At 38.6% G+C, this 15,427-nt stretch overlaps 1 protein-coding gene across 2 annotated transcripts in view; it reads right to left on the bottom strand.

Annotated features, from left to right (window-relative positions):
- Nucleotides 1-372: 372 nt before the first annotated feature.
- The window catches only part of dhx57 (DExH-box helicase 57), a 43,009-nt gene continuing 27,954 nt past the window's right edge, over nucleotides 373-15,427 (bottom strand). For both annotated transcript variants that reach the window (XM_008125961.3, XM_062970555.1), the window contains exons 15-24: nucleotides 13,875-14,048; nucleotides 12,481-12,681; nucleotides 11,449-11,725; nucleotides 8,502-8,597; nucleotides 8,302-8,385; nucleotides 7,616-7,753; nucleotides 6,782-6,856; nucleotides 4,257-4,391; nucleotides 3,140-3,340; nucleotides 373-1,921 (exon numbers count right to left, since the gene is read on the bottom strand). In XM_008125961.3, coding sequence (XP_008124168.2) covers nucleotides 1,778-1,921; nucleotides 3,140-3,340; nucleotides 4,257-4,391; nucleotides 6,782-6,856; nucleotides 7,616-7,753; nucleotides 8,302-8,385; nucleotides 8,502-8,597; nucleotides 11,449-11,725; nucleotides 12,481-12,681; nucleotides 13,875-14,048 — 1,525 coding nt within the window. In that variant the 3' untranslated portion in view covers nucleotides 373-1,777. The remainder of the gene's footprint in view (nucleotides 1,922-3,139; nucleotides 3,341-4,256; nucleotides 4,392-6,781; nucleotides 6,857-7,615; nucleotides 7,754-8,301; nucleotides 8,386-8,501; nucleotides 8,598-11,448; nucleotides 11,726-12,480; nucleotides 12,682-13,874; nucleotides 14,049-15,427) is intronic.

Raw genomic sequence — 15,427 nt, forward strand, 5'->3', positions numbered from 1 at the left:
TTATTGCACATTCATAAGGCTAGTTGTTGTGTGCCTTCCAGGCTGTTTCCGACTTATAGTGACCCAGAGCTGAAAGTGTCATTCAGCAGGCTTCTGTATGAGACTTTAGTGTGGGGTGCTTAAAGCTGTTCATACAAACTTGAATGATAAAATCTAATTTAAAAGTAGATTCCTGACTGTTGAACAAACCATGGTTTAACCATACAAATCTATCCACACTGTAAGAGCTAGAGACAAGCAGTTTGTTGTCTGTGACTGGCATTACATAAATTTGGGCTTAGGGTTCACAGACTGATACTGAAGCATAATCCTTCCCTAGTCAGTTTCTTGAAAAAAATATCAAATTTTTCAAAAAAACAAAATACGACAAAATTCAATGACCATATCTTTTTATAAATAAATTTTACTGATCACTACTGAACTCTCAAGGTGAAATACAGTAATTCCTCAATGTTGTAATTCGTTGCTAGCAGATAGTTTAGACCAGAGGTTCTCAACCTGGGGTCCCCAAATGTTTTTGGCCTACAACTCCCAGAAATCCCAGCCACTTTACCAGCTGTTAGGTTTTCTGGGAGTTGAAGGCCAAAAACATCTGGGAAACCCAGGTTGAGAACCACTGGTTTAGACCAAAACAGTGATTATACATTCCATCCCCAAAATACTGGTCTACTATTATTTTTTAAGAAAAATCTTTAAATGATGCACACCGGGAACATCTGTCAAAGGACTGACAATAGTCATAAGGCATGCCTTTAATTTTGGCAGGTTTGTACTATGCAAGTGGATTGTGCTTGTTTATAAAAAGCTGCCATGCTGATCAACTCCATAGGGTATAACAGTCTGTATTAAAAAAACACAACCTCCTTGTACACAACTCTCTATGTAAGGTCTTGCAGGCTTGGAAGCCAGCAGTGCTCCAACATGGATGTACTAGCATTAACGTTTACCTCACCTTAGCAAATACCGCTCCACTTCACTCCTGTGGAAACAACTACATGTTCCCTGGGAAGGTATAGCTTAAATGAGTGAGGGAAGAAGAATCTTCTTTATTATCCTTTAAGAAGGATAATAAAACAGTTTTGGTTTAACAAGTTATAATTAGAGCCCAGACTACACACACACATTTCAATTTATATACAACTTTGTGCTAGAGGCCACGAAGAGTATCTAATTCGTATTTGAATTTGGCAGCCTACACTGATTGATCAGATGGAGACAAAATTAAGTTTACTGAAACAAACCAATTCCTTTTAGCATTTAGAAAAATAGACACTTGCTGTTGTAAACATTGTGCCCTGATTTCTAAAGGAGGGCAAGATTAAACTGTGAAGGTACAATCACCCCCCAGATTCTGTCAGAAAGTTAATTATAGGACATAAATAGCAAAAGAAGATGCATAAGGACTGATCAAAATCATTTTTTGTATCTCAGTTGAAGTTCTCTTCAACGTGAACGATCTAGTATCCCTCGGACCTTACTACACAGAGTAGTATTATGGAAATAAAATACTTTTCATACAATTTCTCGGTTTTCTCTATAAATGTATCAGTTCCTATCATGGTTCTAAAAGCACTTCTATCTCTATTTCCCCAACAGCTCCTCTAGGGCTACTCCAACTGAAGTCATTTTGAAACTGTCCCTTTAGTTATCTTTTAGGCTTTAAATCAAAAGCCTTACAGATTTTTAGTGCTGTGCTGACAAGCATCAGATGTGTTGTTTCAGTCACAATTTTTGTTATTCTGCTGAGGTCCCTCTAAAGCAAGTCAGTACAGTTATACTATTGTGTTGTCACAAGTTTAACAATCATGCTAATAATACGAGACCCCCGGGGGCAAGTACACAAGTCCATGCTGGGGTTCTTGACTTTATCCTGGAGAAGCTGGTCAAGTTCACAGCGAAGTTCTTTCACAAGTTCTGCCACCTGGAAAAAAACCCCAAATAAATGGTTATTTGAATATTGATGTATGGGCTTTAGGAGACTTCTCATTCTGTCCAATGACTGAACTGAAATCCAAATAAATCCAAATAAATGAAATACAAATAAATTCCTGGACCTGTATTCTGCTTGTGAGTAGAGCCAAAGGTACATTGTAGCTGAAGCTCATACTGCCAGGAACTAATCACAGGAGAGCTACATAGTTTTTGAGTAGAAAGAACCTGAAACTGAAACTGGGAAGCTGTCAAACTGTCATGGGGAAGAGGATGTGGCCATCTCCAACTGAAAAACATTCATATACTGGCACATTAGGTTTGTGTGATTCACAGATTCTAGTAGTGAGGAACAAATCTAATTCTTCAAATCACTCTGGTTGATGGTCCTCAATCTGAAAAACTGAGAAGATGCATGTGCAGAGCTGTCTTTTGTCTTAAACATGAATTCTCACTAGATCAGCCAAAAGCAAAGATGTGACAGAAACTGGGGAACTATGTCTTCAACTAAGTTAATATTGAAGTGGAAAACAATCCCCATGAAAAAGTGATTTGAGATCATGGTTGTGGACAAGTAGGAGGAACTCAAGAGTTGATCTCAGTTGCCCCTTCATGGGGATCATTCTCTACCTCAACATCGGCTTTCTTCTCAAGACTGTTCCCCAGGTTTTAGCACAAGCATGGGCAAACTTTGACCCTCCAGATATTTTGGACTTCAACTCCCAGAATTCCTAACAGCAAGCCAGCTGTTAGGAATTGTAGGAATAGAAGTCCACAACGCCTGGAGGGCCGAAGTTTGCCCATTCCTGTTCCAACACATCTTCACCTTAGCTTGATCTAGTGAGAATTCCTGTGTTTATAGCTCTGTGCATGCATCTTCTTAGGTTTTTACCAAGTAAACTATAATACAATTAAGAAATGATAACATGGATTTTTTTTACATAGAAAAGGAAATTAAAAACAAAGAAATTATAGAAAAGGAAGGATTTACCAAATCTCCCTGGTAACACTAAAAAAGGAACTTATTAAAAAAGCAGGGACCATGGTTGTACATGTCTTCCTGCCAAAAGGCATTTTAGCTCTAAAAAGGCCTCGATCGCCAGTGCTCAGGTAAGGATTTCCTATTTGCATGTGTCACAAAGATCAAAGAAAGGAATTATTTTCCTATCATGAATATTACATGTGCTGAATACATTCCTAAAATTCTCACCTGGTGTGAGGCTGCTGCAAAGCGAATCCACCCATCATCTAGCGAAACAACAAAGGCTCCCTTTTGGAGTTGCACATTCACATGACCTCCGCCAAACAAGATCAGAGGGTACACGGACACCATGCTGCAGTCACGAATGAACACCCGGCTGGTTTTTACCATTTCATGATACACCAAGTAGGGGCTGTCAAAGTGCCTGGTCTGAAACAATGAATCCAAAATGATTATAATTTTTATTAACATTACATAGTCCAACCACAAAAAAATCTGGGTGTCTTGGTCTTTAAGCCTGTTCTGGGGTTATTTGGGTACAGATTCAGAAATTGGACTGGATAGATGGCATCAGTTCTAGTTTCTTAGATTTGGTTATTGTGACTTTCTATGCTATATGTTCTGCATCTCAAAAACTAGAGCTGATGGGGAAAACTGATGTCATCTTTGGAATCAGCAGGTCAAATATACCCAGAAACAGAGCTAACATTTGAAGCATCAAGATGTGTGTTGTCCAATGTTATTTAAATCCTGCCTCCCCTCTGAGGTATCCAGGCAACTAACAAATTAAAATGAGTGCACTATATTTAAATGTTTATGAAAGATCAACATCAAAATAGAATTAAACTAATGTTAAACTAATAGTAAAACAATGTTAGTTTAACACTAATGTTAAAGTACAGACTTAACAATAATAATGTATTCAGAACGTATTTTAAAGCGTTTCCTTTAAAAACTTAATTTTAACAACCTATCCGAACGAGATAGGTTTGCCTGCTGACAGAAAGAAACCAAAGAGAAGACCATTCTAGCCTTGCTAGGAAGGGAATTCCAGACCTTAGGGGCAGCCACTGAGAACAATGAAGAAATAAACATTCTTCCATTCATGGTTAAACTGACAAGGGTGGCAAGTAAAGTTTAAAGCTCCTTGCATGGCGAGATGAAGGGAAAGACATCTACACATATGCAGATAATTACAATGAGACCTAGAAACATGTCATGACAAGGAATTACCCTGCACCAAGAAAATCCCTATAGATTTGCATGCTTAAAAACCTTGTTCATGCATTTGTGTTGCTAACTAACAACAGATTTACATTGTATGGACGAGGAATGGGGAAATCACCTGGTAGTTTACAGAGGATGGATGGATGTAAACATTGCCTTCTTTTTTGGTAACAAACTTCAGCTCCCCAGGTTTTGGGTTCATTTTAACCGCTCCTGTACTGGTCTTCTGATATTTTCCTTCTGGAACTTTTACCTAAATAAGTAAAAAAACAAATAAAAGAAGGAAGGGAGAAAAAGAGGGGAAACAAATGTTTTAGAAATGCCCAAAAGAAACTCCCATGCAATGAAACAGCTGCATAGAAAGGAACTTTTCTAGCAACACACAGATTCTGATTAATACTATGGCCTAATTTAAAGAGACAGCAATTATTATCACGAAAGTCATAGGAATTCTCTAGCTCTTTTGTACTACTCTCTTCCCATTGCTTCACATTAAGCCACATTAACATTCTGGGACCAAGTGGAAACAAGTAGAAACTGCCATTGTAAGGAAAGGTCATTTACCTGCCAAGGGCCACCCCGCTCCCAAATCCCCTGCCCAGTAAAACATTAACAGTCTTCTAACCACATGTTTTGCTTTGAATATTGGTTTCTGAACCTGATAAGACAGAGCAAGAAAAGGTTACTTTAAGGTCAGTAATCTCCCCACCAACATAAAAGGTAAATATTTTCCCCTGACATTAAGTCTAGTCGTGTCTGACTCTGGGGGTTGCTGCTCATTTTCATTTCTAAGTCGCAGAGCCGGCGTTGTCCGTAGACACTTCTAAGGTCATGTGGCTGGCATCACTGCATGGAGCGCTGTTACCTTCCTGCTAAAGCGGTACCTATTGATCAACTCACATTTGCATGTTTTTGAACTGCTAGGTTGGCAGAAGCTGGGGCTAACAGTGGGAGCTCACCCTGCTCCCCAGATTCAAACCTCCAACCTTTCAGTCAGCAAGTTCAGCATCTCAGCAGTTTAACCCTCTGTGCTACTGAGGGCTCCTTTTATTATCATTTTTTTTTATTTGCCTTCAGGCTGCATGGCAACCCTAAGGCAAACCTATCAGAGGGTTTTATTGATGAGATGTATTCAGAGAAGTTTTGCTATTGCCTTCCCCTTAGGCTGAGAGAGGGAGACTTGCTCAATGGGTTTCCATGGTTGAGCAGGCATTCTGACCCCGGCCTTCAGAGTCGTAGTCCAATGCTCTAACTACTATACTACTATACAACAACAACAATTGCTACTACTACTACTACTACTACTACTACTAATAATAATAATAATAATAATAATAATAATAAAACACTGACTCTTAAATACTTTGGGTAGTGTTTTTAATGACTAAATAAAGTATATAATACATCAATACATTGAGAAAACACAACATAATAGGATATCGTGAATTGGATAGACATGCTTGTCTATCACAACAAAGCTAACAATCGTTCTTTTGGAGAATTAAAAATGAACAGGTCTGATTTGACGTAAGTTTTCATTGATAGCAGCAAACTTTATTAAGTATATATTAGATGACACAAGATTATATAAAATATATGTTTGAGAGGGCTGTTATAGAGCCTTTGCTTATGTCACATAAAACTATGAGTCTATCCTTTAAAAGCATGATAAAAGAGCCAAAAATGCTGGTGTTAGATGGGTCTCAGCAGGAAGGGCATTCTAGGATCAGGCCTGAACTGAACTTAGACAGATATTATATGAGAATGAAGTTGCTCTTCACAAAGTGCAACCTCTATGTTTATAAACATCTTGTGCCTAGTTAAAGAAACTCTCCTACTGGAGGAAAATGAAAGGAAAGGGCTGGAAGGAGAGAAAGAATGACTATCTATAGATCCCCCCAGAACTCAACATCCTTGAAATGGTTGTTTTTGTGGACTTTCAAGTCATTTATAATGTACAGAAATCCTAAAACAAACTTATTAAGGAGTTTTCTTGGCAAGATTTATTCAGAGGGGGGTTGTAATTGCCTTTCTCTGAGACTGAATGTGACATGGCCATCCAATGGGTTTCCATGGCCAAACAGGGATTTGAATCCTGGACTCCGGAGTTGCCATACAAGGCTCAACCCATGACATCATGATGGCTCTTGCAGTTCAGATTATTCCATGCTATGTCTCTTCCCAGGCTCCCTAACAATCATGAACTTAGTAATCTTACTTATATATGTGTGCATCTGACTCTTTCCTGCGAACTTCTATTCAAGTGGTTCTCAACCTTTGGGTCCCCATTGTTTTGGCCTGCAACTCCCAGAAATCCCAGCTAGTTTACCAGCTGTTAGGATTTCTGGGAGTTGAAGGCCAAAACATCTGGGAACCCATAGGTTGAGAACCACTGTTCTATTCCTTGTTCAAATAGTTTATAATCTGCATGTCAGTCTGCCTGGAACCTGTTTGGCCACTACTTCTATACAAAACTGGCAAGTGTTTCTGAGAGTTATTTATGTTTTCCCTTCAGCAAAGAACATGCTAATAGCAAGTACTTTCAGGTATGGGGCACAAAACTAATGGACTTACTAGATATGTGGAAGCAAACAGAATATAGGTACACATAGTTAGATAAAAAGGAAAAATATACTGTCTTACCTGAACTACATTGGGATACAGAGCAGCACATAGCATGGCTGATATCAACTTCACATTATCTGCATTTGCATTTGCCTGTAATGTAATAAAATGCCATATGTTCGGTTTTTGATTATCCCTTCTTCAATTCCCCCCTAATTTTAAACATAATAATGTCAGAGAAGGATTACCCATGACAAGTTGGCAGGGCAGAAAAATAAAAACTGGCTTCTCAACCTAAGTAGAGGTTATGTTTTGTTGTTTTCACATCAATTATAATATTTTTAGGTTTTTGTTTTTCGTTAACTGCCATGACTATTGTTACAGAAAGGCAAGATATAAGATAGAACAAAATAAATAACATCTTAGGTGCTAACGCAATAAAATATGCCAATATATAGTTTAAAACATCTGAAAAATATAATACTGTGCAGCATTAAAACCAAAATGGCATTTATTAGAACTATGTTGCATAAGTAAGATGTAAGTTCTGTTTCACTAGGTATTCAGGCAGATCAAATGAGGCAAAAGTCTATAACAGGGCAGATGAGATTAAGTCAGCTTGAAGTAAAAGAATTAACCAAACATTTCTCAAGTGGAAAACTCTGAATCATTGTAGAAGACTCCATCAAGGGCTGTAGCTATTCACAAGTTCTGTTAAGCTCTCAACAAGCAGTTGTACAAAATAATTAACAGAGTGGGCCAAGTGCAAAGAATGTATGAATGACATTTATTATACATTTTTTTTGGCAGAGAATGAGCTGAAAAGCATTTAAAGAGGCTTCACAATTGTAGAAAAGTCAAAAATTAATGAGGGAAAGGCACACATCCCATCTCCATCTCCAGTCCAGTTACCTCTTCTCCTGTAGCTTCAAGAATGCCATCCCCTCCTTGAGACCACCGCCTCTCGATGTCCCGGGCTCTGAGTCCCTCTTTCACAAAGCCAATATCAGACAAGAGTTCAGTGAATTGCCTTTTTAAACTGGCCATTTCCTATGACAGTATGTGGATGGGACAAAAAAAAGGAGACACTTTTGTTATTTCACAACTACATGAGGCACTGTTTGAGACCTTCGCACTGTGTGGCAGCAAGAAATCTTGGTGGTCTTCAGAAACTTGTTAGCAACTTCTGAATATGAAGAGGACTAATAATAAAACATAATAATTCTGTAACAGTTTGTGTAGCCCAGGCATGGGCCTACGCGGTTAGGAATTGTGGCAATTGGAAGTCCAAAACACGGGAGGGTCGGTATTTGCCCATGCGTGTTGTAGAGACATAAAATAGAACAAGTCAATAGGCTCTGAGATAACTTGGGAAAGTATACTAAAGAAAAGTGAGAAAATTGTACAGGAAACAAAAAAACAAAAACAAAACAAAACAAGAAAAGACTAGGGGGCTCTTAATTTGATCTGTTCTGGGCTAAAGAAAAAACTGTTGAAAAGCTACAGAGAGTCTGCAGTAAATCTCTAAAACATTCTGTGATCCTGTCTCTACTTCTGTGGAGAATGCCTCTATGCACTCCAGAATAATATTATCTTACCTGAAGAACATTTTCCGACAGGAAGCTTTCTCTGCAAAAGCTGTAAGCTGCTTGGGAACTCTCTTTTGAAGACAGCTGCCATCCCTAAATAGTGGAAATGCAATATGTTACCCTGCTGTCATTGTCTATTATTTAGATAAGACAGTCTAGAAAAAAGACAGCTTTGGAGATGAGTCACAAGGCAGACCTTTATTACTCACCTTATATGCTTGTAGAAGAGCCAGGTAATCACTGTTTCCTATTGCAAATTCCAGTTTTTTCTTGAATGCTTCCTCTCTTTTGTCCCACGGAGAAAGCTTTGTAATTAAAAACAGTTATATAAATGGTATGCTTAAAGTTAAAACATCATCTAGAAGAATTCTGATTTACAATGTACTCCAGGAGTGTCAAGCTTGTTTTCATTGAGGGCCACATCAGCCTTATGGTTGCCTTCAAAGGGTGGTTGAATCAGCTATATAATTTTTTACACAGTGGTTGATGCTCTTTATTTTTACCCAGTCAGATTTTATTGAGCAACAATTCCCATCACTTTTAATTATCCACCATGCAGACTGGGGATAATGGGAATTGCAACATTCCCTCAGCCTCAGAGGAAGGCAAAGGCAATTCCCCAAGAAAACCTTCAATAGACTGGGGTTGTGTGTTTTCTTCTGGAACATGGCCATACAGCCGGGAAAACACACAACCACCATGTGATCCTGGCCATGAAAGCCTTCGACAACACTTAGATTCTTTTTTGGGCTGCTCCTGTATCTCATAACACTAAAGATACTGATAGGGCTTAATGCATATATATTCATTCTATGCTATTTTTTGTTACAAGATATTCAAAGTTACAAGCACACACAGTGAATGTATGTTTGTGCACACATATGGATACACAAACATGATTTTAAAGAAAAACAGGACTTCATAGACCTTTTCTTCTGGTTCTTCAAGTAAAACATTTTGGCTTCTGCCTCCAGTTAAGATAGGAATCAGAAGGTGCTGCAACCAATGTAGCAGCTCTAGAACAGAACAGAAAATTCCAGATTGTGGCATTTGCTGCGGATGAGTGACTTTAAGGACTATCTTCCAGGCTGAGGCCATGTGATATGAAGTTTTGCTATGAAGTAGCCTTTTCCTGCTTTCTTGACATCAGCTAGTACTTCTATTGCAAAAACTGAAAGATCAAACATGATGTGATTTTTGAACTGAAGTACTGGAACAATCAGTACTACCAATTTGGCTATGGTACTTTTTGTAACGAAAGGAAGACAGAAGGAAAGGCGAGTGAAGAGGGCAATTAGGACAGATAAGATGGGCAACTGGAGAGAGATGGAGGGAGGCAAGATGTGAGGTTCTAACAGCTAAATGATTATTTCACTTTAAACACTATGTATCTTTGATGCAATGTAAGGATTTAAGTTTTATTGTTTTCTAATGCTTTTGAAAGGCATCTAGGCATAAACTTTTCATTCAATCAAAGCACAGATCGATAGGATCTGAACATATATGCCCACAAGATATATTTTAAGTTTACACTCTATATGTGTATCAATGGAAGACTCCAGGAATTACTATAGACTACTGGAATTACTCCTGGAAGACTATGGAATTACTAGGAGCCCCTGGTGGCGCAATGGCTTAAACTCGTGTGCCGGCAGAAAGGTCGGCGGTTCGAAATCTGGGGAGCAGGGTGAGCTCCCGTCTGTCAGCTCCAGCTTCCCATGCGGGGACATAAGAGAAGCCTCCCACAGGATGGTAAAATATCCAGGCGTCCCCTGGGCAACGACCTTGCAGATGGCCAATTCTTTCACATTGGAAGTGACTTGTAGTTTCTCAAGTTTCTCCTGACATGAAAAATATATATATGTAAGACTTCTGATTTTACATCTTGTATATCTTCTTATGCAGATTAGGATTGGGTTTTTTTATGGATAGATGCAGTTTGGAAGACTGCAGTTGTTCCTACTGTACATACCTGGCCCACCAAAGCTAACCTTTTAAATAGGTTGCAGTTTCCCCCTCACAGTCTTCAACATCACACACCACAATTCAAAACCAGAAGTGAACTTGCATCTGTTTTGGAGGGAGGAAACTGTTTCTTGCGGGGCTTTTTAACAATCCATACAAGAAAAATGCCAGGACAAACAGCTGCCCCATCTAAACCTACAGCAATTGCCTAATCATTTTGGTAAGACTCATTTTTTAAAGTGAAGGAATTAACATGATTCAAAGCACTGCTTCTTAAACTCTGGGTCTTGACCCCTAACAGGGTTTCCATAGCTCAATTTTTGGGTCCCAGATATGTGACAACAGTAAAAGTTTTCTGAGCATGAAACAACTAGTAGATGTTTTACCGCGTTTCCCTGAAAATAAGACAGTGTCTTATATTAATTTTTGCTCCCAAAGATGCTCTAGGTTTTATTTTCAGGGGATGTCTTACTTTTCCATGAAGAAGAATTCACATTTATTGTTGAACAAAAAATGAACATTTATTATATACTCTACAGTAGTTGTCATCACAAACCAGCATAACCAAACAAACTGTGAATCCTATCAAGAATTTCTTGTTACTACCATTATTTCCATGTACAACACTCTATGGTATGTACATTTACCGATCCTGCATGCTCTGATGTTCTGTTCGGCGGGCATGCTTTCAAACACAAACTTTGCTAGGTCTTACTTTCGGGGGAGGTCTTATATTTAGCAATTCATCAAAACCTCTACTAGGTCTTATTTTCTGGGGATGTCTTATTTTAGGGGAAACAGGGTAGATATTGATCTGACTCTGTTGTGCCGTGGTTACAGTGTCCTCTGCAGGAGTTGCTTCAGCTGTACTTCATAAAAAAGAAAATAAGCTTGTTTAGCAAGCCTTGGAAATGTTGGTTTGTTATCAGTAAATGATTTCTATACCTATTTTATATATCTATATAGCAGGCATGGGCAAACTTCAGCCCTCCAGGTGTTTTGGACTTCAGCTCCCACAATTCCTAACAGCCAGTAGGTTGTTATGAATTGTGGGAGTTGAAGTCCAAAACACAAGGAGGGCCGAAGTTTGCCTATGTCTGCTATAAAGCCAGGGTCACATAAACATTTTTCAGGCAAAAGACGGTTACACATGAAAAAATATAAGCCCAGATTTAGAGCAACACTACTCACAAAAGGTGACTTGTAGGCCCTGCTTGCTGCTATCGTCAGTGCAGGATCCAGGCAGCGAAAGATGGTGCCAAACAGTATTAGCTTCCCAATCCTCACATCGACAGGCAAGGAGGCCAAGTGATATCCCAAGGGAGTGAGCTTCTCGTCGGATGTTAAGGCGCCAACATCCTGCAGCCGCACTTTGGATGCACGAAGAGAGTCAGATGTTGGTGGCTCAATCAATTGGGATAAAACTGAATGAAGACTATATGAGGAGAACATTTCCAGAATCTTAATCCTGGAAGAAACAAGGCGCAAAGGATAATTTGGTATATTTTGAATGAACTTATAGTAAATAAAGGTATTAGGATTACATAGGAGGGTGAAAAACATTGATGATATACCATAGAATCATAGAGACCCCAAGGGCCATCCAGTTCAACCCCATCCTGCCATGCAGGAATGCCCAATCAAAGCACTGCTGACAGATGGCCATCCATCCTTCATTTTAAAACATCCAAAGAAGACTCCACTACACTCTGAGGCAGCATATTCCTCTGTAGGATGGTTATTTCCATTAGAATTTCTTCCTAACATTTAGGCAGAATTTCCTTTTCTATAGTTTGAATCCACTGAGCCGAATCCTAGTTTCTGGAGCAGCAAAAAACAAGTTTACTCCATCTTCAATATGACATCTTTTCAAATATTTAAACATGGCTAACACATACCCTCTCAGCCTTCTTTTCTCTAAGCAAAACATACTAGGCTAAACTTCTCCTTAGAGGGACTGGCTCCCAGAACTTTCACCATTTTGGCTGCCCTTCTCTGGACACTTTCCAGCTTGACAATATCCTTCTTAGATTGTGGTGCCCAGAACTGGACACAGGATTATTCCAGGTGAGGTCTGAACAAAGCAGAACAGAGTGGTACTATTACTTCCCTCAATCCAGATACTGTATCCCTTATTGACCCCATTAAAAAGATGTGCTAAGAGGATGCTGAAAAGGTACCACTGGGAGGATGAAATTGATAAAGGTGACAATAATGATTTACCGGAGACAGAGTTGCTCCAAAGGCACTCTTTGTATTTCGGGAAGCTGCTGCTTTAAAAGGTGGTGATTATAATGATGACTACTGAAGAGATGGAAGCAGACACCAGAGGCTACACGACCTGCTCGGCCTTTCCTTTGCAAGGCATTGGCTTTGGACACAAACATATCTTCCAGGCTTTCCATGCCTTTGCTTGGATCATACCTGCAAAGTACACAAAATGGTGTTTGAAAACTAATCTTTAGGAAATCACATTCTGGGTTTTTCTTAGTGACTGTCAAACATTTTTATTATATATACATATACATATATGTGTGTGTGTGTGTTTTTAATTATATGCATAAATCCGCAGCCTGACAAATGCGCAGGATGCTGACCATTAAAAATAAAATTTCATATAAAGGCCAAGAAACAATGCAAAAGAATGTTCAAATGGCTTTTTAAAAAAGGACAAAGTATTAAATATGCAGATGCTACCAGGACAGGACAGTCTTTGCTACCTGTCTAAGCAGGGATACGTTTTAGAATGTAGTGTCCTTTTTTTAATTAAGAGGAAAAACAAACTGCTATTGAAAATACTTACGATTTAAAACGGGAGGAGGTAATTTCTCTTTGGAGCCCCCCCTACCCAGAATCCCAGTTGCTCCCAGTGTAACTGGAAGAGATGCAATGTGTTATGGAAATACACTGAAAGATTCTCACAGTGAAGGGAGTGTCTGGGGGCAAAGGAAAATAACCCACCAAATTGTGTGGCAGTTTAAGTATCTGTAATGTCTTTTTTCAATGTTTCTGCCATCTTTTAAAAAATATTGCAGTATACTTGCGAGTATTTGGGGTCTCCAGGGGGGCTTTTGGGAATTTTGTGTAGTCTATGGGCTGAATCTCCCCCACTCCTGGTCTCAGATGTTTACAAATACTGATATGAAGCACAGCAAAATCAAATACAGGGATCTGAATATTAAACATTACTTATATAGCTATCAGGTAGAAGCTAGGATAGTATATTAGATAGCAATAATGGTGATGGCTATTCTTTCATAGAAATGGCTGGGCTGGAGAGTGGGAAGTAATTTAAAATTCTGTTTGCTTATGCTTTATGTTTGTCTTATATGAAAGAGTGCAGGGCATTGGAGTAGTAAGGGTGGTGGATGGTAACAGAAGGTGGTATTATTTAGCAGTATTAATTGACTTCTGTGAACGTAATGAAATACAGGAAGCATGTAGCATATATAGCAGGGATGGGGAAAGTACGGGCGGCACACAACTCCTAAGCCTGCCTTTGAAGTACTATATGAAGAACCCAATGTTCAAAGCCCCTATCTTTTAAGCGATAGTAAACACTACACACCACTTTTTAATCAGTCTCCCAGCCCCGCCCCACCCTGTTATCCAGGCACCTCTTTTCTTTCATCTTTCCTGAATCAATCACATAGACTACATCATCAATGGTAATAGATGTTTCTGCAATATTTGTAGATATGATGATCTTGACAACTCCTGCAGGAGGCTTAAGGAAAACAGCATGCTGTTCTGCACTGGAGAGCGAAGAATGGAGTGGATAGACAACACAACTAGGAGAAAAAAGATCAGGAGATAAGTTGAGATTACATTTTTTCCATCTCTGTCTGTTATTTCACATACTATAACCAGAGCTGGGAAATTTGAGTTCCACATATCAGTTACTGCATGCTCAAAAGGGCCATGTTAGCTTTTTATGCAACAAATGCATAAATTGTCAACATGGGATCCACCTGGAGAAAATCTTCTCATGTTAGCATATAAGCAATACACTGTTCTCAGATGGGTTTGATTGCTAAATTGGGTTTAAAATCTTTTAAATAAGCAATACAAATAAATAAACTGAACTGCATTAACAGATTCAGGAAAAGTAAAAGAGCATCTTAGACACACTGTAAAATTGACAAAATTCAGACACAAAAATAATACCAAGTCATGATTTGTCACTATATAAATCAGTCCTGCTCTCACACACTTCTGCTTCACCTCATATGCATTGATTCCCTCTCTTTCAGTGTGTCATTGCATCTGAACTGAGTAAACTACAACTTCTAAGTATCTAAGGCATGCAACCCAGCTTATGATGTTCCAGTTTGTAAATAAATCAGTTTCTTCAATTTTGAGTTAACAGTAAACTATAGTTTATTGCTAGATTATACATATGAGGAAAATCGAATATACTGTGAGCAGAGAAGACAAGAAAAGATCTTATCTGTATAGCAATACAATATGGTTTAATTTTACATCTAACAGACACAAAGGGCTACGAATCAATTTTTGGTCAACTTTAGATTTGGTTTGGTCATTTTGGGTGCTGATTCAGAAAATTAGACCACATCAGCTATAGTTCCTGATACAGAACATATGCCATTCAGTACTTGCCATCTCCTCGCCCACAGAAAACCATATTTAATAATCTAGAGCTGATGTGTACAGTCTCACTTATCCAACCTTGGCTTATCCAACATTCTGGATTATCCCACCTGGATCCACAACTGTTTCTCTAGGCAGCAAGAATTGAACTTTTTACGGATTTATCTTCCGACAATGTTGTTACTGTTAGTTCATTTTATACAATTCTATCTTTATTTGTAGTCAATTTGTTAGTAGACAATGTTTTTGGTAGTCAATGTTTTCAATATTGCAATGTTTTGGTGCTAAATTTGTAAATACAGTGATTACTACATAATGTTACCATGTATTAAACTGCTTTTTCTGTTGATTTGTTGTAAAACATGTCTTGGTGCTTAATTTGTAAAATCATAATGCAATTTGACATTTAAGAGGCTTTTCCTTAATCCCTCCTTATTATCCAACAATTTCACTTATCCAATGTTCTGCCAGCCCGTTTATGTTGGATAAGTGAGACTCTACTATAGTAATCTTTCGTGGGCAGTCAGCTTTTCCCCTCCCAACATCCTCGTTGCTTCGG

The sequence above is a fragment of the Anolis carolinensis genome, chromosome 1 (assembly GCF_035594765.1).
Source record: "Anolis carolinensis isolate JA03-04 chromosome 1, rAnoCar3.1.pri, whole genome shotgun sequence".
Taxonomy (NCBI): Eukaryota; Metazoa; Chordata; class Lepidosauria; order Squamata; family Dactyloidae; genus Anolis; species Anolis carolinensis.